The sequence below is a fragment of the Eucalyptus grandis genome, chromosome 1 (genome assembly GCF_016545825.1).
Source record: "Eucalyptus grandis isolate ANBG69807.140 chromosome 1, ASM1654582v1, whole genome shotgun sequence".
Classification (NCBI taxonomy): domain Eukaryota; kingdom Viridiplantae; phylum Streptophyta; class Magnoliopsida; order Myrtales; family Myrtaceae; genus Eucalyptus; species Eucalyptus grandis.
In genome coordinates this window covers 40252654-40279209 of record NC_052612.1, presented here as the reverse complement: position 1 = coordinate 40279209, position 26556 = coordinate 40252654, and the positions used below count along the sequence as shown (strand labels likewise).

The following is a 26556-nucleotide window of genomic DNA, read 5'->3' as shown; positions in this document are numbered from 1 at the left end:
TTGGAAGAGGGAAGGGGACCCGTATCTTGTAACGGCGAATGTTTGGGATAAAGAGACTTTGTATATGTCAAGAGATGGGCCCGAGGAATGCCAGTGAAAACTTCATTTCACTTGTCACCATGCTTTCACTAGAGGAAACTCGGGAGCACTTAATTATCGAGAAAATTGTCCAAAAAGTCTTAAATCTATTGCATTTATGCCAATACAGTTATAAACATTTTAATTTTGTTGATTCAATCCTAAACATTTTAACATTTTACCAATCGAATCCATTTGGTCAATTTTAGCCGAAATTTGCTGACGTGGATATCGACTATCCTACATCATGATAGGTGCTGATGAGAAAATTTATAATAATATTTTAATATTTTTTAATTTTTTAATTAATATACTTTTTAATATTTTTTATATATTTTCTTTTTTTTTCCCCTTCTTCTTCCTTTTACTGGTGGTCGAGCGAGCTAGCCTCAGCCAATGAGGCTCGGCGAGTGTCGGCCTAGCCTAGGCCTAGGCAGGCCGACCTTCGCCCAGGCCAAGGTGGCCTCACCTTTGCCCGACCGATGCTAGGAAGGGCCAACCTTGCCAAATCTAGCTTAGGCAAGGCCAATGCTCACCAAGTCTTGCCTAGGCAAGGGTGAGCCTCGCCAGGGCTCACCCTCGATGGGCCACATCTTGCCTGTGGCAGGTGAGGCCATTTGGCCAGGCCATGGCCACTGGCCAACCACTAACAAAAGGAAAAAGAAAGGATAGAAAAGAAAGAAAATAATAATAATATATTTCTTAAAAATTATTCACGTCAGCGCCGATCATCCTATATGATCACATCAGCAATTTCTAGTCAAAATTGGTCGGATAGACTCAATAGGTAAAATGTGAAAAGATTTATGGTTTAATTGGTAAAATTAAAATATTTATGATCGAATTAGGCAATAAGATTAAAACTTTTTGGACAACTTTTCCCTTTGTTCACTACATACTGCATTAGGTCTAGATAATCCGATTGTTCTCTTGTGCAAAATGGGGAAAGTGTTGAAATTGTGATCAATTTTTCTCTAAAATAATGAAGACACCAACTAGGTGCCGAAAGAAAAGGTTGCCCGTTGAGAGTTGTGGTCTACATATTGGTTGTATTGCGTGACTAATAAAAAAGCATGAGAAGTTGGTAGAGTTAGACTTAGAGGTAGGGAAAGAGTCCACGTTGGAGTTGTCTGGCAAGGTCAAGCCCCGTCGATGGCTGGGCAAGCTCAACCTCAGTAAGGGTTGACAACACTCCGGCGAGGTCGCCGGCCCTTGTTTGGCCGGTTGCCGGTCATCCTGAGACTGGTGGCCCGCCGATCGGCCAAAGCTTGAAGAAAAAGAGAAAGAAAAAGGAGAAGAAGAAAAAAAAAAAAAAAGTAATAAAATTATTTAAAAATTAAAAGAAAATTTTTGCATTAGAAATTTTGAATATGATGTCAAATGCAATTATATTCTGAAAATAGAAATTTTGGGTAATTATCAAATGCCTTCAAATGCTTAGAAATTATTCTCAAGAACAAAATTTTAAAAAAAAATCATTTCTAATCAAAAATTATTCTTGAGAACATAATAGTTATCAAACGCATCCTTATTAATATCATCAGATAGTTTAGGTCCAATTAGAAATTCTGAGGTCATGTGCGCTAGCCACTTGGTTTACCACCTCACCTCGACTCAGTGTTCAATTTGGAAATAAATTTCTCTTTTAATGAAAAAAGTACTATGTGGAAGCTTGGCTTAAAGTTGAAAGTGAGATCCTTAGAAAACATCCTGGAGGACAACCTTTGGAAAATAGAAGATTGTAAAACCATCTTTTCTTAAAACAGAATATATAGATGTCCTACCTCACAGCTGGTAGCGCAAAATCAGACTTGGTTTTTCTCTATCACCACTCTTGAAGTTTTGATTCAAGACAGTTATGCACAGCCAAGAACCAACTCTGTTATGTTACGGTCCATTCCACTTTCAAAAACTTCTTTTGAACATTAAACCAACTAATCATATTCCAAACTCGCTGGAAACCTACACTTCAAGGGCAGTTCTAGGTGGCTGTGTGGATTGATCGTGCGCAAATGCCTAACTGTTGCAAGAGTGACCTTACTTCCATTTGAATGCAACTTGGAAATATGGTACTTTAACGGACCGGTGCTCCTGGCTGGTTTCCTCCCCAATCCTACGATAGAATTGGACTCAATGTCCATCTGGTATGTCAGCTCATCATCCTTCTTCTATTGGACATGCTAGCTTCATCCTCCTAATTTGATGTTTACCCTCATTTTCAGCATGAATTACTAGAATTGGGATATTAAGTTTATGCCGGGGCTAAGTGCAGTAGCTAGGTCTGTCATTTCAAAAGTTACGAACTATTGAATGACATTTTGAATAGTTGAATAATGTTCCTTTATGATTTTAGTTAGCATCACTGCCTACCCTTTGTGCTAAGCACATGAATTGCAGTATGATCCCTGTTGTACCTTTGTCAGCTTACAGATAACTTGGTGATCAATTGCAGTGTCCGGGTTGGCAACGAGTTAGGGGCAGGTCATCCAAGAGTTGCGGAATTTGCGGTTGTGTAATGAGTGCGACCACTATTCTCATTAGTGTAGTGCTCACTACAATTGTTCTCACATTTCGGGTTGGTTTGAGCAAACTCTTCACAAATGATGAAGAAGTCATCGATGTTGTTTCTGACTTAACTCCTCTGCTGGCCATCTCTGTGAATGGCATTCAACCCAAACTGTCAAGTAACTGATGTTGCATCATGCATGGTTTATAATTGTAGTTGTTGGCATGCCTTGTCAATTCATGTCCACATATTTTATTTTCTTTTGTTCCAACTCATGTAATAATAAACCAGTACATTTTTAAAGAGTGCAATTATTTATATTCAAACTTTTCAGTTAAACAAGTGTTAAGTTACTTTAATTAAGTTTCATTTATTATCAGAGTTTTATTTCCTTCTTTTATTATCAGAGTTTTATTTCCTTTTTATTTACATAAGGGTATTATTGTCATATACAATTTATATTCAATATAAATACAATGGGTGTAGGGTTTCTGTTACTACAGAAATCTACAGCCCCCTCTTTGTTTCTTTCTTTTACATTCCCCTTCTCCTCTTCTCTATTCCTTCTCCCTTCTTCTTTATCTCTTACTATTTGCTGCGAGTTCTCTAATTAGCTTTGTGACATGGTATCAGAGTAAGTCTAACTACCTGATTACTTGATCCTATTGCTGGTTTGAGAGTCCCCTAGTAACCCTACTTCTTCTCTGGTGCACAGCCACCTAAAGCTGTAATTTTCATCTATTTTATCTTCAAGTCTTGATACAGATGAGATCAGAAGATATCATATTCATCAGGTTTGGTTTGTAAACATGGATTACAACACTTACTGATCAGCGGATTCAAGAATTGGAGTACTTTATTGATTATGGTTGACTGGTCTTGCTGGGTTTCCATCAAGCATATAATTATTTGAATTGAGATTTCTAGTCAGATATCTTCTTCTATACAACAGTCTATATTTATGAGTTTTCAGCATCCATTTGGTTAATTGATGGAGCCAATTACATCTGATTATACATCAGTGTTGTTGTTTTGTTTCTTGCACTAAAGTTTCAGCCTACTTGATTAGTGGTAGATATATTTATATTGAGATTATCGTCATGAGTGATACTAAGGCTCCTACAAATAGTGTTAATGTTCAAATTACCACTATTAAATTAAATGGATCCTCCAATTACTTGTTATGGGCCCAAGCTGTGAATGTCTATATTAATGCCAAAGGGAAACTTCATTATGTTGGAGAAATCTTCTTGAAGTGTTTTGAAGTTGACAAAACGTTTCTATCAGTCTAGTCTAAAGGCTTGCAGACTCTGCTATTTAAAGTCTGAAGACCTCCGGACAGCCAGACTCAAGACTCAAAGTCTATCCTCATTGACAGTCTCTAATTCGTTGAAGAAAGGTTATCCAGAACTTGATGTTTTGTTAAAGATTCAACTTTATCAACTGGAGAAGATCTCGTGGCTGGAGAAGACATAACGGAGTCCTTTGATTGATCGAAGATTGACTCGATAATTGAAGATCCGGTGATTGCCTAAATATTATTGGAAGGTTCTGCTTATGGAAACCGAGATCCCGATTGTATGGGCGAACAGGATTGATGAGCTATCAACACGTTCCTTTAATAGCTTGAACAATCTTCCTAATTGATTCCGTCCAACGGGTAGATTGGAGGAATTCCTTTGGTAAGTGCCAACGGGTATGATGGCAAAAAGGAGTATATAAGGAAGACTATCTTAGTTGTTCAAGGTGTGCGCGATAGAAGAATTCCAAAGTCTGAAGCTCCTTTTTGTTTAGACAATTCCTTTGAGCGAATACTTGTATACAAAAGAGAATCTATATTTGTGAGAAATCTTGAGGAGGTGTGGTAGAACATCTACACTTTGTGGAATCAAGGCAAAGCTGTGCTGTAACTTCTCTTTTGTTCATAGTGGAATCCAGCCAATAGGTGTCGGTGAAGAAGAGTGGACGTAGGCTTGATATAAGCCGAACCACTATAAACTGCGTGTTCAATTTTCTCTTCTCTCGGTCTTACTTTGATTATCGTTTCCTTCAACTGTCTAGTATTGTGCAATTGTTGAAGAAAAATCTTTTATATACCTATTCACCCCCCTCTAGGTACTCATACTAGCAATATCACATTATCTTACCACAGACCCTCCTACTAAAAATTCTAGAGACTATAGTGATTGGATGGGAGAAAATGATACACTTCTGGTGTGGTTATGGAATAGCATGGAACCATCCATTGTTGCTAATGTCATGTTCCACACAACTGCTAAGGGAGTATGGGATGATCTTATGGAGAGTTACTCACAAGACAAAAATATGTCTAGAGTTTATGAACTATATGAGAAGATCTTTAATTTTAAACAGGGAGACAAGTCTATTTGAGAGTATTATAGTGCTTTGAAAGGTATGTGGGAAGAACTAAATCTTTATCAACCCATCACTACTGATCTTGAGAGACTTAAGACACAACGAGCTGAATTTCAAGTGGCCAAGTTTATCTGGCTTGAATGCCGACTTACAGCCTATGAAGAGTCGACTTCTTGCTGGCGAGAGAGTTCCTTCTATGAATGAAGCATTTTGTCGAATTCAGCGCATTGTCCCTCCGTCTTCTAAGTCATCTAAAGACAATTCAGCATTTGTGGCTAGTAATGGTGGTCGTGGTCGTGGTGGATTTTCCAATAGAGGTCGTGGTTTTGGGGGAGGTCGTAGTCGTGGTGGTGGACGTAGTGGACAAAGTTCTAATCTAGATAGCCGTCAGTGTATATACTGCGGCAAATCCGGTCATGTTGTTGACACTCGTTGGGCCAAGCATGGCAAGCCTAAGTGGGCTCAACAATTAGTTACTGCAAATACTGTTGTGTTTGAAAGGAGTGCTCGAAATGTGTCTTATAGCGACATGAACCCATCTATCCCACCTGGGGGTAGTTCTTCTGAGTCTACAGCTCGAGATGATATGGTTGCACAACTCATCAAGCGTGTCCAACAACTAAAGGCTTCCAATTTCTCATCCACCGCCACTCTTGCACGTACAGGTAACATGGCCTCCTTCTCTACTTTGTCTCCTAACACCTCCTGGGTTATTGACTCGGGAGCTTATAGTCATATGACGGGTAAGCAAGAACTATTTTCTTCCCACCATAACTCTAGTCCTTCATCAAAAATTATTTTAGCTAATGGTTCCTTGACTCAAGTGGTTGGATCAGGGACTGTTTCACTTACATCTTCCTTATCTTTGTCATCTATTTTACATGTTCCCCAACTTCCTTTAAATTTGTTATCTGTTAGTCAGTTAACTAAAGCTCTTAGTTGTTCATTTACATTTTACCCATCTCATTGTGTTTTTCTGGACCTTCAAACAAAGAAGATGATTGGTGGAGGGCATGAACGTGATGGACTCTACTATCTAAATGGTGTCTCCACTACTAACGTCAATGGTCTAGCTGCTAGTTCTATTACCCCCTTATTATGGCATTCTCGTTTAGGGCATTTATCTTTATTTAAGTTACAACAAATAATTCCCGAGTGTAAATCAATTTCTACTCTTGAGTGTGAGGCTTGTGAACTTGGGAAACATCATCGTAGTTCTTTTCCTAGTCGTAATGATTCTCGTGCATCTACTTTACTTGAACTTGTTCATTCGGACATCTGGGGACCTTCCCGTATTGCTAGTAGAAATGGTTTTAAGTACTTTGTTACTTTTGTGGATGATTATTCTCGTTTAACGTTGCTCTATATGCTTCATGACCATTATGAATTTTTACATGTTTTCCAATTATTTCATCGTGAGGTTACTAATCAGTTCAATACATCCCTTAAAATTCTGCAAATAGATAATGCTTTAGAATATACACAGAAATCAATTTCTTTGTTTTGTTCTAACCTTGGCATTATACATCAAACAAGTTGTACTTATACCCCTCAGCAGAATGGTGTGACCAAGAGAAAGTACCATCACCTTCTAGAAGTTGCTCGTTCACTCTTATTTCATATGAATGTGCCAAAATCATTTTAGAGTGATGTTGTCCTTACTGCATGTTACCTTATAAATCGTATGCCTTCCACTGTCCTCCATCATCAGTCACCAATCAATGTTGTATTTCCTGACAAGCCGTTATTTTCTCTTACCCTGCGCGTCTTTGGGTGTGTCTATTTTGTTCATAACCTACGTTCCGGTTCTGATAAACTATCTCCCCCATGCTACTAAATGTATTTTTCTCGACTATTCATGTACATATAAGGGATATCGATGTTATGATCCTACAACTTATACCCAATATGTCAGTTCTGATGTTACCTTTTTCGAGGGCACACCATACTATTCTACTGAGGGTAAAGAGTTTTCAACTGACATTGTAGCTAATTCTCCTATCCCACAACAAATCCCCCTAGATTATGTTAGTCCTTCTCTAATATCTCCTCCCTTGCAGGTGTATCAGCGGCGAAAGCAGTCTACGGCACCACCAGTCTTCAGCTCTTCCATGCCCTCCAATCAATCTTCCTCCTTGTCTCCTAGTCCGGATGATCTTCCGATTGCCCTTCGCAAAGGTACTCGGTTTTGCACACAAAAATCCTCTTTGGCTTACCCTATTGAGCGTTATGTATCTCTCTCACATCTTCCTTCTCCATTACATGACTTTGCTCTATCATTACAAACTCACACAATTCCTACTTCTACCACTGAGGCTTTGTCTCGCCTTAAGTGGAAGAAAGCTATGGATGTGGAAATGGAAGCTCTGGTGTCTCACCAAACGTGGTCATTGGTTGATCTTCCCCTTGGGAAAGACGCGGTGAAGTGTCGTTGGGTGTACACAATCAAGTAGAATCCAGATGGCTCAATCAAGCGTCTTAAAGCTTGACTCATTGCTAAAGGTTTTACTCAAACTTATGGAGTGGATTATTTTGAGACTTTTTCCCCTGTGGCACGTCTCAATTCTATTCATGTTATTATTTCTCTTGCTGTGAATTTCGATTGGCCATTATATCAATTGGATGTCAAGAATGCTTTTCTTTATGGTGATTTATATGAAGAAGTATATATGGAGCAACCTCCTGGGTATGTTGCTCAGGGGGAGAATCATAGTAAAGTATGTCGGCTACATAAGGCCATTTATGAGTTGAAACAGTCTCCAAGAACATGGTTTGAAAAATTCAATTCAGTGATTTCCAAATGTGGTTTTCACCAATGTTATTCTGATCATTTTGTTTTTGTTCGCAAGAAGGAATCGGGGGTGGTCATTCTTGTGGTATATGTGGATGATATAATTGTCTCTAGTAGTGATATGATCGGCGTTTTTGAGGTAAAGTCCTTTCTTCAGCAGCAATTTCAGATTAAAGACTTGGGAACTCTTAGGTATTTTCTGGGTATTGAAGTTTTACGAAGTAAAAAAGGTATTAATTTGTCTCAACGAAATTATGTTCTTGATCTTTTGTCTGAGACGGGTACACTAGCTACCAAGCCAGTTGATACTCCTATGGATCCAATTCAAAAGTTTGGAATTGATGATGGAAATGAAATTGAAGACAAGCATCAATATCGACGTATGGTTGGGAAATTAATTTATCTTACTGTTACACGTCCCGATATTTATTTTGCTATTGGTGTGGTGAGTCAGTTTATGGAGTCACCTAAGAAGGCTCATTGGGATGATGTATGTCACATTCTTCGATATCTTAAAAGCTCTCCCAGTAATGGACTAATTTATAAATCTAATGGTTCTTCCACTCTGGTTGGCTATTTTGATGCTAATTGGGTTGGGTCAACATATGATCGACGGTCTACAACTAGGTATTGCACCTTTATTGGTGGTAATTTGGTTACTTGGAGAAGCAAAAAACAAACTACCATTACCAGGTCTAGTGCAGAGGATGAATATCGTGCTATGGCACATACTGTGGCCGAATGTTGTGGTTGAAATATCTTCTCCAAGAGCTTGGATTTTCGATTAATCAACCTATTGATAAGATGTGTGATAATCAAGCAGCTATTTATATTGTTGGGAATCCTATTTTTCAAGAGCAAACTAAGCATATAGAAGTTGACTGTCACTTTGTTTGGGATGCTATGAAGCAGAAGCTAGTTGCTACTCCTTACGTTGCCTCTAGAGATCAATTTGCTGATATGTTTACCAAAGCATTATTCCGTCCTGCTTTTGTTGCTGGTTGTTCCAAGCTAGGCATGGGTGACCTATATGCTCCAGCTTGAGGAGGAGTGTTAAAGTTACTTTAATTAAGTTTCATTTATTATCAGAGTTTTATTTCCTTTTTTTACTTACATAAGGGTATTATTGCCATATACAATTTATATTCAATATAAATACAATGGGTGTAGGGTTTCTGTTACTACAGAAATCTACAACCCCTCTTTGTTTCTTTTTTTTTACATTCTCCTTCTCCTCTTCTCTATTCCTTCTCCCTTCTTCTTTCTCTCTTACTATTTGCTGTGGGTTCTCTAATCAGCTTTGTGACAACAAGCAATGTCATATCAAAGTTTCTCTGTCCAAACGTTTTTCAAACTGTCTTATATTCGTGTTGTCCAATTCGGTTGTGGCAACATTGTGAGGCTTGGCACTTGATGTTTTAACAACTCGAATCAAGGCCGAACTACAATTCATGCATTCCATGAATCTGCAGGTGTGGCAATCGGAAGTGGGTGGCAAACCATGGTGGCGTACCTAAATCTGACCGCTTACTACGTTGTTGGGCTCCCCATAGGATGTTCACGGTTTCAAAACTATTTTAGAAGTGGCGGTAAATCAACAATGTCTTCCTTTCTCTCTTTCTCCCGCTCTCTGGCTCTATCTCTGTCTCAAATGCTTTTCGATCTTGAGGGAATCTGGTGGGGAATGATCATCGGAGTTGTTCTTCAAACAGCAACCTTGATCATATTGACTGCAAGAACAAATTGGAACAATGAGGTAATTCCAGCTCTGCATTACCTCACATCTCCATCATTTCCCGAATATAGGGAATACTGAATGAATATGCTTTCACAGGTTGAAAGGACCGTAGCTCGTTTGAACAGATGGGCAGAGTGAGAAAAGACGAGACCTAGGTTGGGAAACAGAGATCTCGTTCTGCCATTTCTTATTATTAAAATATTTCAATAATAAATCGTATATTCGCCTAAAATAGCTCAAATTTTTAGATCAGTCAACAAAAATACCACAAATTATCATATTATATTAGAGTAAAATGTCCTAAATTTGAATCTTCCAAGCACCTATTTACTTCTCAATATACATATTTTCCACGCTTTAAATTTTGGCCAAAGTTCAACCTACATGTTAGAATAGTTGTCACGCACATTGCTAAATCAAACATCTACTTAGATACATTGCCATTATAAATGCCGTGTCCAATGAATTAGGTAGCTCATCGAAACTACAAACCCTCAGCTTGTGTACGTAAGAAGCAAGAGAACAATTAAAAATTAGAACCGATTATTCATTCAGATACAGTGCAGTTACAAAAGTGATTATTCGTTCTACTTTAGATACATTATCATTACAAATGCCGTGGCCAATGAATTACATAGCTCATCAAAATTACAACCCCTTGGCATATTTACTTAACAAGAAAGAGAACAATATAATGTCGTTATAAATGTTGCGTGCGGTGAATTACATAGCTCATCAAAACCACAACCCTCAGGACAAACAACCGATTGCCCGGGATCGAAAGAACAGCAAAAAAGAGAAGATCAATGATGAGACAAGTCACACAATTCGTACATCAAGTTTCATTCAATCGAGCAATAGAACAGTGGACCGAACACGCTTCCTGATCCTGCTGTTCAATTCAAAATGCGGTCGTTCCAGTGAACTCGGGGGGACATCATTGCCTAGACACTCGACACTATCTGCGCTACACAACGCAACATAATGACAGCAACAATAATAACAACCATCAATGACACATTCATTGACGAACGAAGCTGGTTTTTTTGACCGCTCCCATTATTCGCAACGCCATCATACTGCTTCGCCTGCACGTGGTGCTCACCTGGGGCGCGAACGCCGAGCTACGCGGCCCGCGTCCTCGATCGTAGGACATCCTTCTCCGGCCTCCCGAGCAGCGGAGACATGGATTTCCTTATCCCGTGCGGAGCCGGCGAGTTCCGACCGCGAAATCACGAAAAATGGAAATATTACCGATGTCTCGATATTTCTTACGCCCTCACAATAACTCACGAAATAATAAACCGAGGCCGGTGTCAGGACGGCCGGCCTCGGGGTTACCGTCTTGACCCGATTGACCTTAGACCGACGTGGCTCCGGAAAGCAACAGCGGGGCCCACGAGAGGAGGCCAGCGTACAGGATCGCCACCCTCCTCCCCCTCTCTCTCTCTCTCTCTCTCTCTCTCTACCTCGTTCTCCCCCTCGCCATTAAACCATCTCCGCATTCAATATCAGACCTCCACGCCCTTCCCACCACCTCCATTCCCAGATCTCTCTCTCTCTCTCTCTCTCTCTTCGCTTGTCCCTGCGGTTTCCGCTGTACAATTGAAGGGGCAAAGGTCGCTGCTTTTTCGCCCCGGGAGCAGCTCCGCCGTCCCTGGGCCCGGCCGCTGCGAATTGGGCGGAGGGCCGCCGTCGCCGTCTCGCCGATCCCGTTTCGCTCTGCGGCGTCCGACGGGCTCCGCGATCGCCGTCTTCCTCGGGGATCACCCGCTCAGGTCAGACCCGTGCTTCGATTTTGGGAAAGTCCGGCCCGCGCGGCCTCAATTGCGATCCGTCGGGTCGTTCCCGATGGCTTCGTGGGATTTGAATTTGGAATTCGCGAGAAAGCCCGTTTCTTTTTGGCCGGAGGAGCGGGGGATTTGACTTTCTAGCTCTGGGGGAAAAAGTTGAAATCTTTTTGTGTTTTTTTTTTTTTTTTTTTTTTTTTGTGTTCGTAACGTGATTGGATCTGGAGAAGCGATTTCCTATTCGTGTGTCGGGTGCATTGTCGATGTTGCTGGAGAAGAACGGGAAATGGGATTTGATTCGTGTTTAGTTGGAAGCAATGGCTGATTTCGGTTTGCTATTCCGGTTGAGCGGTGAATTTTTCGATGGTTTCGGTTGAATAGAAATTGAACGTCCTCTGTCATGACTTATTCCTTGAAGGTTTTGTTCGCGAGCCCTCGAGGCACTAGTTGAACATGGATAACTACAGAAATTGATGATTTTTTTAGACAAGCGTTTCGTGTCACTGGAAACCAAAACATGCAAAATTTTACCTTTTGGCCTTTGGAATGCTTATTAAATGAAGCTGAATTTGCCCCCCTTGGGGACTCTTTCAGAAATGCAAGCCGATTTCATTCCATATTGACATGGAAGCCATGCTAGATGTTCGTGGATTTGAATTAGAAGTTTGGTGCATGTAAGCAAATTTAAATTTTGTATGTTACTGCCAATGCCTGCCTGGCCTGGCCTGGGCTTTAGCTATGTGCCTAATGATTCTGTTTTATGACTCAATAATCATGGTGCCATTATGGATATGTGTGTCTAGTTCATTTGCAAGCAACGCTGATTGAGCTTTCTGCATCATTAGCTATTGTCTTAGGTTATTGAGTATATTTGAGCTGAAATTCCTCAATTCTTTGTATGTGAAAAGAGAAGAAGAAGCTTCATCGAAGCTAAATTTCTAGGGAAATAAAGGAACGGAAGGGAGTGAAATGCGTAGAGGTTGTTGAAAGTACAGATGCCACGGAGCCAATCCACAGAGTTCAGTGAGTATGGGGATGACTCATCAGTTCGTGAAGTCCGTGCCAATGGGCTTTGCATGAAAACTACAGAAGTGGAAGCAAAACTTGATGAAGGAAATATTCAAGAGGCAGAATCGTCATTACGAGAGGGCTTGTCGCTTAATTTTGAGGTGAGTTCAAAAATTTTCATTATTTTGCAGGCTGATCGGGGATTGCTCGAGTCAAGGTCTACTTTCTCTTTTTTTACTATAAAAAAAACTACCTGAGAGCTTTACACTGCAAACCAATACTCTTAGTTTGTTGGCAATGTTAGAAACAATCTTTTGGGCATAATTTTCAATAAAGATGGCTTCCCTGCTGAACTTATATAGGGGCAATACACCCCCATTGGCACCATATTTTTGGCTTATCACTAAAACAGAACTTATTGAGCTAACTGATGAAATGTGTATATGCAGTACTATGCAATAGCTAAAAAATTTCTCTCGACAATTTGGATTTCTATCAGAGCGTTTCATGGTCATTCATATCTCTCTCTCTCTCTCTCTCTCTCTCTCTCTCTCTCTCTCTCAAAAGCCAGTTTTTTTTTTTATATAAACATGCTTGTTTGCTGATAACTGTATCTACAAGCTTCTCTCTAACTTTTGGCATTGATTTGCCTACAAACTTCTTTTTCAATGTAAACATGGTGGTATTAAGGTGTTGACTGCTCTGAAAATTATTCTGCTCCGACCATTATGAGTGATTGCTTTAGTGTGGTGTGCACATAATTGGTTTCTATGGGAAATCTCTCCCAGTAGTTTAAAATCTTCCTTGTTTATCAAATTGTTCAGTTTTATGGAATAATTTGAAATGGAAGTTGTGTAATCTTAAGTAAAGTGACTCTTGCTTGATTGGTAGAGGTTATTCTGCTTGTGCTGCCATATATCTTGATGGCAAAATCCTCTCTCGTAATTCTTGTAATGCTAACCTTAAAAAATCTCCCTAGTGAGTTTGCTGTAGGAAAAGTGTGTCACAGTGTTCATGGATGTAAACCATGAATGGTTTAATGGTATGGCTAGAGACGTAATAGCTGGCCTTTTGAGATTTTTCATTAATAGAATTTGAATCCAATCCAAGGCCCTTCACTCCTTGAATAATTACTAATGTACTAGTCCTTTTGTATCCTCTGTTGATTACAGATTTTCAATGGGATTGAGCGTGGAATGTAATGACCCTTCCCTTAGAATGCATTATTTATCTATTGTTCAGCTGCTGGAATTTTTTTATATGAATTGATTTTTTTCTGGACAAGAGATTCGCGTGTCATAATCGTATTTACTGCATGTACAGGTGAGGAAAACCGTAGTTGTCCTTTTGAGCTGTTTTCAGTATTCGACATCATGTTAGACTGTTGCTACATCATTTCCTCCCTAAATCTTTCAGGAAGCAAGGGCTCTTCTTGGGAGGTTGGAATATCAAAGGGGAAATGTAGAGGGTGCTCTCCGTGTGTTTGAGGGCATTGATCTCCAGGCAGCTATACAGCGGCTGCAACCATTTGCTGCTGAGAAACAAACTTCCAGGAAGAGCCGCTCTCGAACAGAATCACCACATGTGGTTTCACAGCATGCTGCTAGCTTGGTCCTTGAAGCCATATATTTGAAAGCAAAGTCTTTACAAAAGCTTGGCAGACTGAGTGGTAAAGTCCTTTGTCTGCAGTTTTTGCCTTGCAGGCGTCCAGATTTATAATCGTTTTGCTTCTTCATGATCTTTTTGTAACCATGAGGTAAAACGGACTTCTTTGCCCTTTCTATTTTACAGAGGCTGCAAATGAATGTAAAAGTGTTCTTGATGCTGTTGAGAGGATCTTCCATCAGGGAATACCTGATGTGCAGGTGGACTTTAAATTACAAGAGACAGTTAGCCATGCTGTGGAGCTTCTCCCAGAGCTGTGGAAGCAGGCTGGGTGCTATCCTGAAGCAATGTTATCTTATAGACGTGCCCTTCTTAGCCAGTGGAACCTTGACAATGACTGTTGTGCAAGAATTCAGAAAGCATTTGCAGTCTTTCTGCTGTACAGTGGAGTGGAGGCTGGCCCACCTAGTCTAGCTGTTCAAATTGATGGATCATATGTCCCTAAGAATAATTTGGAAGAGGCCATTCTACTTCTGATGATTCTGATGAGAAAGTTCTACCTAGGTATTGTCCAGTGGGATCCTTCAGTCATGGAGCACCTCACTTTTGCACTGTGTCTATGCGGGCAAACTTCTGTCTTGGCTAAGCAAGTTGAAGAAATCATGCCTGGAGTATACCATCGCATTGATCGATGGAATACCCTGGCTCTTTGTTATAGTGGGGCAGGACAGAACAGAGTTGCCTTGAATCTGTTGAGGAAATCACTGCACAAACATGAACGACCAGATGACCTAACAGCATTATTGTTGGCTGCCAAAATCTGCTCTGATGATTCCTTGCTTGCTGCTGAGGGAGTTGGATATGCACGAAGGGCAATTACTGCTTCTAAGGGAGTGGAAGAGCATTTGAAAGGTGTGAGCCTGCGGGTACTAGGTCTATGTTTGGGAAAGCAAGCCAAAGTATCTTCCTCTGATTTTGAGAGATCTCGTCTTCAATCTGAAGCTCTAAAATCTTTAGAGGCTGCTTTAGTGTTAGAGCCCAACAACACAGATTTGATTTTCGAGTTAGGAGTTCAATATGCAGAGCATCGTAATCTAGATACAGCATTGCGCTTTGCCAAGCTGTTCATTGATGCAACTGGAGGTTCAGTATTGAAGGGTTGGAGATTACTTGCTCTAGTTTTATCCGCTCAACAAAGGTTTTCTGAGGCTGAAGTGGTCACTGATGCTGCTTTAGATGAGAATGCAAAATGGGAACAGGGACCCTTGCTTCGATTGAAGGCAAAGCTCAGAATCTGCCAATCACTACCGTTAGATGCTATTGAGACATACAAATACCTTCTTGCCTTGGTTCAAGCCCAGAGGAAATCTTTTGGGCCTGCAAGAAGTATTTCTCAGGTAAAATTTTGTATTTCACAAATACCTGGTCTCTGTTTCAGAATGGACAGTTATTTACCAACCGACGGACATCTTGGTTTTGATGAAAATTTAAGGAGAATAAAAAAAGAACAAACAGGCATCTTGGTCAGAAGTAAAACAGTGTCATTGGATATGATCTGTTTGTATTTGATAGTTATGGGGAAGTGAATGATCCTTCTGCCTAGGTATATATCTGCTATAGCGTGCATTGTGCAGTGTGTTAGAGGCTTGAGTCAAGCTATAAATCTCACTGGGATTTAGACCACCAAATCATCTTTTCTTTATCTAAATTATGTCCTAAATCATAATGGTAGTTTGAGGGTTAGAGTGATTGATGTTGCTTTTGCATTTCTTGATTCAGCGGGTGCAGTTCCTTTCCCAGATTGGTGTGCCAATTCTTTATCTCTTTCTTTCCTGCATTTAGAATAATGGAAGAATGGGATGGGTGCACAATGTGTTTTTTCTTCTAATATTCTTATTCTGTAATTCATCTTGCTTGGTAGGCGGAGGATGATAGGGATAATGAATTTGAAGTTTGGCATGGTCTTGCGACTTTGTACTCTAGCCTTTCACATTGGAAAGATGCAGAGATATGCTTGGCAAAAGCCAGAGAGTCAAAAGCATATTCAGCTGAAGCTCTACAAACTGAAGGTATAAATCCTTCCGCAGGTTCAATTTATTTTATGTTGATCTCTTACGTATTGAATATGCTAGCGACATCATTATGTTCTGATTTGCACATAATGGTAGCATTATCTGACTTTTTTTGCTTGAATCCCTTAGGGATGGTGAAAGCATCCATCTTGTATAACAAAACAAAAGATTAATTGATATGTTAAATTTTGCATTAGCTGACAAAAGATAGCATTGCTCATAGAGCGTTTTATGGAAGTGGACAATTAATGATTGCATTGCGCCTCAGAGATGCTACACTTGACATCAGCTCGAAAAGCCGCCGCTATATGTTCATTCACTTTGCTAATATATATTGAATTGCATTGTGATGAGATTCACACCCAAATTGATACTGAATCCATTCCTTTCCTGCTTTGTTTTGAGCTTTTCTTTGTTTCCGAGAAGCATAAAGATTGTTAGACTTGGTTTATACCGCATCTAAGGCAATGTGAAAAAACTGGTGACAGCTTTCTCTCTGTTATGAAACGTCAGTTAGTTCTGCAAGATCCGGAAGCAAGTTACTTCGATCAAATTATTCTGAAGTTTCCCTCTTGGAGAAGTTGTCATATAATCAGGCCCTGACTGGTTTGCATGCTTTTTGGAAAAAAAAAAAACAAAAAAAAAACATAGGTAACACATGCCATGAGATTTAGCTCATGCAATTGTGGCAGAATATTTTGCAGCCTTCTCAAATAGGTGGTAGCTTATCCCATGGAAAAAGCCGGAGCATGCTTTATTTGTCACAATGCCATTGGTTTCATTTCTGAGTGCTGCTGCTTTAATGATGAGTTGCGATGGAACATGTTGTTAGGTTAATTGGGGACAGTTTCAGACTATTTCTGGAAAAATACCTTGATTTGCTAATTCTAGTGGATCTTTCCTGACCTCAGTTGTTGAAACTCAGTAAAGTGAGGGAAAATTATAATCTTGTGAATTGGTTGCTGAAATGTGGATTAGCTTTGTGTTTATATTTATGTTAAATGATAGGCAGTGCTTCTCTATAATCTATTTGAAAGGGGTCTAAAAACTTATGTCATGAAGGGGAGAATGAAGATCTTATGGGGATTTTTCTTATGGTTGTTCTTGCAAGGCTAGAACTAGGACCTTGATTCTCCATTATGGTTTTGTCTGGGGTTTTTGTGCCAGGTATAATGTATGAGAAACGGGGACAAATCCATGAAGCTTTGTCTGCCTACATTAATGCTCTTTTATTGGAACCGGCCTATGTCCCTTGTAAGATCTTGATCAGCGGCCTCTTATTGAAGATGAGCCCAGCGGCATTGCCTGTTGCAAGAGGTTTACTTGCAGATGCATTAAGGATAGAACCTACCAACCGACTGGCTTGGTATTACCTAGGTCTGGTTCACAAGGATGATGGTCGCATGGCTGATGCCACAGATTGCTTTCAGGCAGCCTCTATGCTAGAAGAATCCGACCCAGTGGAAAGCTTCAGCACTTTGGTTTGATTGATGTTTCCCATCACAGGTTGGATATGTTTTTATCTTTGATGTACTGCTGATGCATTCGATGTATTGACCATAATGAATCATCTCTAAAATGCAGCCCGTGCGGTCTTCAACATATTCATTAATGGAGCGGTTACCTGTTCAGATTTGGAGTAGCGATTAACTTAAGGAGACATCTTGGCTGGTACTCATTTAGAGATCTTTGGTCTCACACGGCCCTACTCCTCGAGGAAGAGAGCAAGAAATGAAGGGGAAGGACAGCATAAAATGCAATGGAGGAGAAAAAGAAGGAAAGAAACGGCATGAGTCGACCATAGGATCATAGAGGACTTAGTCTGGAAGAGATTTTTGTAACTGCTGATTGATTTTTGCCATTCTTGCTCAGATATGTAAATTTTTGTGCTGCTTTCACTGGGCAATTTGGGTTGGAGGCGAATTAAAATTATTCTTTTCATTATGATGGTTCCTGATGTATCAATTGTATATTTTTTTTTTTTATTACATAATTCAAATTGTGGCATTTATGGTGAATTCCTGCATCCTTGGTTTCCTGAGTCTTAGGTTTGACAAATAGATGTTCAATCGAAATTATTATCAACTGTCACTGTGAGGACTGGAAATAACCCTGGCAATCTCATTGTAGTTTCCCTTTTAATGATTTGGTCATCTGGAATTTAAAACATTTGGAATTAAAAATCAGAGGCCTTGTGGGTTATTTTGATCGGAAATATACATCACTGCTTTGATCTGCTCCCTGATTCTATCCCAACTCGTGTCACTCATTCTCCACTTTGGAAAGCTCATTCTGAAGTATGGGGTGACGTAACGTAGAGTAGGGTATGAGATAGATAGTGGTTAATGGGAGAACAAATTCTGGACTAATAATTGAGCTGATGGAATCGGTCCCATTAGCCATTGGACTTTGCCATATGCTCCTGTTCAGGACCTTGACTGCTTTGTTCATGATTTTGTTTGTCATAATCAATGTAACCTCACCAGTCTAGTGGGTATCCTGCCTCAATCAATTTTGCTGAGACTTTCGGTCCATGCTACCACCAACAAACTGTGATTATAATGATTTGCTGCTTTGAGATAGCAATAGCAGTGGGAATTTCTCCGTGAAGGAAGCTTATGAATTAATCTCATCAGAACAAACATTTGTCTACGTATAAACTCTAGAGCTTAGCATGGAAATGGGATGGACCGCAAAGGATTAGTAGTTTTCTGTGACTAGTTTCACACCAGCGTCTACTTATCAATCATGAAAAGTTTCATCATAAAATCATAGCGGACCCTTATTATGTTTCTTGCCCAAAATCCTTTGAGACCACCTTGCACGTACTTCGAGATTGTCAGTATGCAGAGGCCATTTGGCAGAAGATTTTGCTTACAGGTTTAAGGGGTCATTTCTTTACTCTTGATTTGCATAAGTGGTTGTTAGAAAAGCTGTCAACTGCAACAATTGGTAAAAGAATATAACTGGCCACTCGTATTTGGTATAACTTGTTGGCATTTATGGAAGTGGAGGAATCAAAGATTATTCCAAACAAACTTTCGAATTCCAGGTACACCTATGAATATGATCTTAGGATATATCAATAATATTCTATCTACTTGATTTGTAGAAAACAGATTGTTCGCCAAAAGGGATACAAGAGATAAGTTTGTAGATTGGACCTCCCTCCACGTTTGGCCGAACTCAATTCCGACGACACTTTTAAAGGCAACTCGTGTCCAACTTCAGTCGGTGGACTTATTCGTGATGACTTACACAATTGGCTTGCTGAATTCGCACATTCGGACTATATTCTTCACTCAAAGCAGAGTTGTGAGGCATCCTCTTGGGCCTCAAATTTGCAATTTCATTGGATATTACCAAAATTATTATGGAAGTGGATTCGCAAGTGGCCATTTCTTTGCTTAATAAATCGACTTCACCACTTTATTTTGACAATATACTTATTTTTCAAATTGGAAGTATGCTCAAATACTTTCAACAAATCAAAATTCTCCAAAATTTAGGGAAGGAAATGCATCTGCAAATTAGCTAATAAATGAGATTATCCAACACAACAATGCAAGTGGCCACCAATAGGTTTCCTTCCTTCATTGTTAGGGAATCATATCGGATCATATTTTATTAGGAGAAAAATGATATAATTTTAGTCTCTACCCCTTTTCTTATCAAAAAGAAAACGAGGATGATGGCTTAGACCGATCTCAAATCAACGTATTCTGCTCAAATGTGTAGGAGAATTGTATCCTATTATTATACTATAGTCACTGGTTAAGGCTCATAAACCGCTTTAAAATGACATGATTGTGTCACTAAAATCTAACGGGAAAAAAGTTACCAGAATCTCATGGTATATCAAATTTCTTCCGTGATATCACAAAGTTAAATGTCATTTGCTGTTATAAAAAGGAGCATCAAATCTTGAGGACAAACGAGGAGGACAAATTGATCATTCCAACTTGGAATTTCCAAGTACATCTAAAACGAATATGCGCAGGAAGTTTTGATGTCTCAAATTCGAAATTCGAAAAGCATGCACATACTATAACAAGTTTGACGAGGTACAATATATTCCAACACTAAATGCCGTCCTTCATTCATTATATCTCCAGAGTCAACACTACATAGAAGAAGCCACTACACATTAGCGACAAGTTTGATTGATCAAAGTAATGGAAAACGCTGATTTTCCAAGACATTTCCCACTATGCCAATCAAATTGGCAATGATGTGTTAGCCATATCCCACGGACACAAACAAAGACGACACGATACGCTCATAGTTAAGAGTAGAGAGGCAGCCCTGGAATTACATACGGGAGATCAAGAGAGGGACAGAGATGGAAGCCTCCTCACCCATTACTGGGTGGAAGAGATCCAATTCCCCATACCGCTCCAAAACCCGCATTCGGCAATCTTCCGCAGCCATCAGACCGGTAGAGAATGCGCCATGCACAGATCCTGGGTAACTCAAACTTGTTGCCTCTCCAGCAAAGAATAGGTTATCCACCGGGATTCTTAGTTTTTCAGAAAGATCATGGGGCTTCCCCACTGCACCATAGCTATATGACCCAAGTGAGTTAATATCTGTACCCCAATGAGACACAAGATGCCGAATCTGCAGCATTCAAACATACTCGTTAGATCCTCTAACAACCAGATACTCATTTGCTGCCCAACAATGGGCCAACCTTCAACGATTGAAAGAAGATTGGAGGGGAGAAAGAAAGTTGAAGAATATAGCTTCAGTTTTAAAAGACAAGATAAGGCCTGCAGAAGATACCGGGGAAGAAGCATCAGGAAGGATCTTCTTTAGTTGCACGAAAGCAAAATTAGCTGCTGCTTCATCAGACATCTTCTCGATGTCTTTAGCCAGCTGCCCAGCAGGCATATAAACAAGAACAGAATGACCCGTTGCCTTGTGAAGATTTAGAAAGTAGCTGCACCCATAAGATGAATCAGCAACCACTCCCAGAAATTCCACATTGGGCCAAAACACCTTTTCAAAATGCAACACAATCTTGTTCTCAATCCCAACACCAAGATCCGCAATTGCTGCTTCCTTCCAATCAGGTAGCTTAGGCTCAAACCTAATGCTTTGGGATTTCAGTACACCAAGAGGCACAGCAACAATTGCAGCATCCGCAGCAAACGTTCTCCCATCTTCTACAGTTACCTTCACTCCATTGTAACGCCTCACAATGTTGGTAACTCTACAATACAAATCAATAATTAAAGGGTGAGAATGTTACAACAGACACCTAATTTGAACCTCTAATTATCCAGGACAAACATAGACCTGTGGCCCAAGCGGACATCGAGACCTTTAGCGAGGGTGTTTATAACAGGTAGATAACCCCTAACCATCAATCCATGTCCACCAGGCAGCAATTCTTCCTGTATGCAGTATTACAGAGTATATCACGTGTCAACAAATGGATACACAATTACAAAATGGCATATACAGTCTAAAAACAAACTGATAAACCCTTCCAAGCAGTTCATCATGTAGCAACAGCATCACAAGCAATCAATTAATCAGCTAGACTGTAACTTAACCTGATCCCAGCCTTTCAGAGAGATGTTATCAGCATCTGTAGCAAACCAGCCTTCCATTCTGCAAAGATACCACTGTAGTACCTTGAATTCAAGCCCTTCCAACCTGTAAGCCATGTTACAAATCAAACAAAAACCAAGAAACAAAATCGAAACAGCACTAATAAAGGATTTTGCATCAAACCTTAAATCTGGCCTCCGTTCAAAAACTAGAGAGAAAGCCTGTTGTATGGACATGTCTTCACTGTACTCTTCCCTTACTTTGTTCGCCTGCAGTTATTTAATAGTAAAGGAGAACGTAAGACACAGCACAATATCATTTGTGGGCCTAATCTTCAAATTTTACAACCTATCGGGCATACATATTTGCAGAACTTGCAAGTGATAAATTGCAACATATTATGGAAAATGGGAAACGAGATCCTTTAGAAGCCATACCTCATTCAAGATACTCTCAAATATTTTGCCAACTTCAACAACCAATTCTTGAGGAACTTGCTTGCCATCCATGTCAAAGAGTGCATAACTGCAAAAAATATAAGGTCTGGTCAATAAATGATTTATCTTAAGGTGAAGTAGTAAATTCAACCTTTGCAAGACGAAGCCCTTGAACTTGACTGAACAGAAACATATCAATGACTGTTGGAAAATCAATATAATGAAAACATGAACTGGCGGTAGAGTATTTCTAGGCCCACAGCTGAAAAAACCAACTTCTTATAATCATCACTTTGCCATAGGAACATAACACAAGGAAAAGTCCAATCCAGAGCAAACATAACTACAGACAAGCTGCAAACAGAAGAGTCAAATGCCTAATCTCCACAACTGAGATATAGAGAGCTAAGATTAAATTCATAATTCTGAAATCAATAAGCATTAGAAAGCTTCCTTTGTACAGGATACCGGAAATCACACCAGCAACTTATTCCATTTAGAAACACTCCGCGCATGTTAGAAAGGGGACAGATGAATGAAAAATGTAAAAACCAAAGAGACAGCAAAAGAGCACAAACCAACCCAAAAGATTAGCACACTATCAATAGAGGTACCTTTCCAAGTCATGGTCATACAAGACGGAGTTATCACCGCTGGTTCGGTACAGAGGTAAACCCAACCTCCCTATCAATGGCGCCAAAGGATTCTCTTCGCACACCCCATGCAACCTGGAAGATCAAGATAACATCAGACTCATCATACTCTCATGTTACACTTGCGCGAGAAGCACAAATATTTTACCATGAGGCCCCAAGATCCACAGGAAAGCCACAAGAGTAGTCAGTATGAACTCGACCACCAAGTCTGTCACGTGACTCCAGCAAAAGGACCTAATCAAAAAGAGAAATCAGTTCAGAGGGGAAGAAAGACTTACTGTCAAAATCCATACATCTAAAATTAATTACTTTCAAAAAAATACAGGAAGGGGTAGATTATAAAAGATTATCAACATGCAGACACCATGGGAGCCTGTAAAATTTATGGGAAACTTGTTGAGTGAAACAGAAAAACAAAATTGTTTCCTAAAAGTCCAAGTTCAGACTAAATCGGGATCTTTTACTCCCTTTCGTGTGAATTCCCAGGTGGCAAGTGCTATCATGACTAGAGAAGTCATGAGGCCAAACCATAAGCTGCCTTACAACTGAAGTGCTTCTTGTTTGGACCTCAGAAAAGGAGACTCGACTGCTATAAGAACTAGAAATTTTGTGTTATTGCACCACTTGCAAAACAGTCACATATCATAATCAAGTCTATCATAATAATCTCAACATGCTTGTAGTCAGAAAAGTTAACCGTCAAGCAGCGACATAACTAGTGACAAGGCATGGAGATACTTCTGGTTAGATGAATAAGAAGGATTAGCAAGACCAGATCTAACAGCCTCACATGTAGATGTGGAAGACATATACTTTGCAATATCTGAACAAAGTTATGCAGCCCTAAGCACCAAAAGTGGTGTGGCTTCTTTGAACAAAGTTTACCAGAATGGGACATGACTAATGTCTGACAAGGCAATAAGAAACTGCTAATGAGAATTGTCCATAAAACCCTAATCTGTGAAACATGCATATCAGGAACCCAGTCAAGCTAGACCTTTCAAGTACTCATTTCTTTCCAATTCTGAATTTCTTATATAACAGTTCATCACTATTTTATTAAATATGTGAAAGTATGTATTATCAAAGGCTACATTGCATACAACAGATGGGACTAACTAGTCAACAAGTGCATTGTGTTTTTTTGCCATTGAAAAGGATAACTTCAGGAGAACCTATTTGGCCGTATTTACAAAATAACCAGACACAAGCAAATGATGAGACTAGTTTGCAATGCCACTCTGATGTTATTTATATTACATAACAAAAATGGTACTTCTATCAGCAATAAATGAGGCCATATTTAAGACTATTGATCCTAATTTTAATTTCGTAAACCTACAAACTCTCTCATTAGGCTTCAACATTGGGCATGATTCGCAAAGTAGCAGGAAACATAGTAATATCACACCTGTAGAGAGAGAGAGAGAGAGACTTCCATGTTCAGAATCTTACGTAGAACTAGAAATACTCTCCCACTTTATCACATATTTCATTACCTGAAATGAGGCATCGTAAAGGGCGCGAGCAGCAGCTAGTCCAGCAATGCCACCTCCTATTACAATTACTGATGGTGACCTTGCCTGTCCTCCTTTTGTACTAGATGAATAGCACAAAGCTACATAACAACATATTGAACTTCAATTAGGAATCTTGGTGAATAATCCCCAATCAAGATAATTAGATAATTAGTCCAGATTAAAAGTTAACACGTGACAGCACACAATGCAAGTAAATCCCATCTCAATGATGCACTTTGACTATTCACAGACTTGCAACTTCTGCACGATGTGTCGTCTCAAAATAGTAGTCGAGCTTCAAAAGACCATTCACAGAATGAAAGAAAGCAAAAATATAACATGTTCACGCATGACATTGCAAATTTCACCTATCCATCAGTACAAGCAATATGCAACATTGGAAGTTCCTCTGAGTAACTCACTTCCTGAGATCAAGTATTGATGCGAAAACAAAGCAAGCATAAATACCAGCGCCAAGTGGTATGGAATCAGCAAACTGAGGACTAGGTGTTGCATAAATAAAGAGACACCCCAATTGGATCGCTAAACTGTTCCTATAGTGAATCTGAATAAAAAGAAATCCCACAACTTACCCAATTGAAAAAAAAAAAAATACCAATTTTACTTTTAATACCTAAACCAGAGAAAATCACAGCAACCAAAAGTCCTTGCACCTAAGTTAAGCCTCGAGCTTTCATATGACGTTCTAACATCAAGCATGCAATCTCCCATGTATTGCCATTCCATTGCACCAGGCTAAAGAAGGAATTTCTTTTCATAAGAACTTTAGTCAGAGTCGAAGCTGCACTTACAAGTTATAAGCACATGATCGACACGGCTCATAACCAGTCCGGGCAACGCAAGCTTGATCGTCGCAAAAGTGAATGGATCAAAACAAATTATTCACATAAAAAAGGACACTTGCAACTGCCAGACTCGGCATTCAATCACTAGAAAACAATACACAGAAAATAAGAAATTTAAAAAAAAAAAAAATAGCTTCGAGGCAAAAAAGTTCTACAAAAACGTTCTAAATCCAAAGTTTAAGCTCCCTGTTTCAAAGAAAAATGAAATAAATCAAGCCCAAAAAAAAAAAAAAAAAAAAAAAGAGAGAGAGAGAGAGAGAGACAGAGAGTAGGTTTGGCAAAAAGGATGTCCATTTCGACAAAATCAGCGGAACTAAAGCTCAAAATCCGGGGGCCAAAAAAGGAACCGAATTTAAATAATAATTATAAAAGAATAAAAGCATCCACCGACAATCTGATTGAAGAAGAACATGAAATTATAAGGAAATTATAAGGAAATGGCTCAAAAATGCCCGTTAATTCGACCGGCTCCAACCTGAGCTCAATTGGCGATTACTCCTGTTTCCAGACTCCATACCGACAATCGTCACCGCTCCTTCTATCACTACTACCGCTGCTGCCGCTACTGCCGGCGCGAATCGAACTCGACGGTCTTAATAAAGGGTCCAGCGACTTGTTCTCGAATTTGAAGAGGCACGGCGGCAACTGAGGGGAGAAATGGAGGATGAAGATCAGGAGGCAGGTGGTGAAATGGTTCGAGTTCGAATTCAGGATACCCAGCTTCCCCAACCAGCTCATGCGCTTCGAGTTTTTCCCACCGATATCAAAACCGTCCCCGTCTGTCTCTCTCTCTCTCTTTCGAAGAAAAAAAAAAGGACTGCTCGAGGCTCGATCGAGACCGATCCCGATTGATCGACGATCGCGGGAAAAGCCTTTCCCCCCGGCACTCCGAGGAGCTCCGATCAATTCCAATCGCCGGCGGCGATCGAGGACGCTACCGGAGCGCAGTAGAGAGAGAGGAAGAAGAGAGAGAAACTTCTAGAGAGAGAGAGAGAGAGAGGGGTCGACGAGCGTTCCGCTGAATTCTCGATCTCCAGCTGCCTTTATAGAATTTCTCCCCTCGCTTTCTCTCTCTAGCCTGCCGGAACGACGGGAAGAAAAAGCGTGCAGGTGCGCGTCTGCACGCGATCGAATGACTGGGCCACTAGGAACGCGACGCGTGGCGAAAGTCGGGGGCGCTTCGGTAATTTCGATTCCCCACCGGCTTGAACTTTTCTGCTTTATGGGAATCTACGTACTCGCTGAAAAAAATCTGCCAAATGCATTAAAGGCTAAAGATTTCATTAGATTAATGTATAAAGTTAGGCCAATTTTTTTCATGGAGATGTTGAGTCCACGTGAATCGTGAGTCCAAATTTCACGTCCCCGAAAACGAAATCGCGTGGTGATTTTTTGCCTGTTCATTTTAAGCCACGATTTCCTTGCCGAATATTTAAACAAAAAAATTGATTTAGCGTCTAATTTTCGACCTATTAGCTGATACGAAACTTTTTACATTAAAAAGGGTAAGGATCGGGCAATATTTTTTGTTATATACACCGAAAAGTGGGTAAT

At 39.9% G+C, this 26556-nt stretch overlaps 2 protein-coding genes across 3 annotated transcripts; one reads left to right on the top strand and one right to left on the bottom strand.

The window, feature by feature from the left end:
* Positions 1-10944: 10944 nt before the first annotated feature.
* LOC104442433 (protein NPG1) lies at positions 10945-17982 on the top strand. The gene is made up of 7 exons (XM_010055873.3): positions 10945-11267; positions 12188-12448; positions 13704-13956; positions 14079-15289; positions 15814-15961; positions 17132-17470; positions 17549-17982. The coding sequence occupies exons 2-6, from the start codon at positions 12275-12277 to the stop codon at positions 17449-17451; spliced, it is 2106 nt and encodes a 701-aa protein (XP_010054175.1). The 5' UTR covers positions 10945-11267; positions 12188-12274; the 3' UTR covers positions 17452-17470; positions 17549-17982.
* Positions 17983-20036: 2054 nt separating this feature from the next.
* On the bottom strand, positions 20037-26059 carry LOC104442425 (polyamine oxidase 2). Of its 2 annotated transcripts, none has more exons than XM_010055852.3 (10): positions 25478-26059; positions 24116-24234; positions 22762-22850; positions 22575-22688; positions 21961-22048; positions 21707-21792; positions 21526-21628; positions 21266-21363; positions 20750-21179; positions 20037-20584 (listed from the first exon to the last, which is right to left on the bottom strand). In XM_010055852.3, the coding sequence occupies exons 1-10, from the start codon at positions 25515-25517 to the stop codon at positions 20276-20278; spliced, it is 1476 nt and encodes a 491-aa protein (XP_010054154.2). In that variant the 5' UTR covers positions 25518-26059; the 3' UTR covers positions 20037-20275. The 2 variants fall into 2 exon arrangements, with proteins under 2 accessions (XP_010054154.2, XP_010054160.2); XM_010055858.3 differs by lacking the exon at positions 25478-26059 and adding an exon at positions 24949-25183.
* Between the last annotated feature and the right edge of the window lie 497 nt (positions 26060-26556).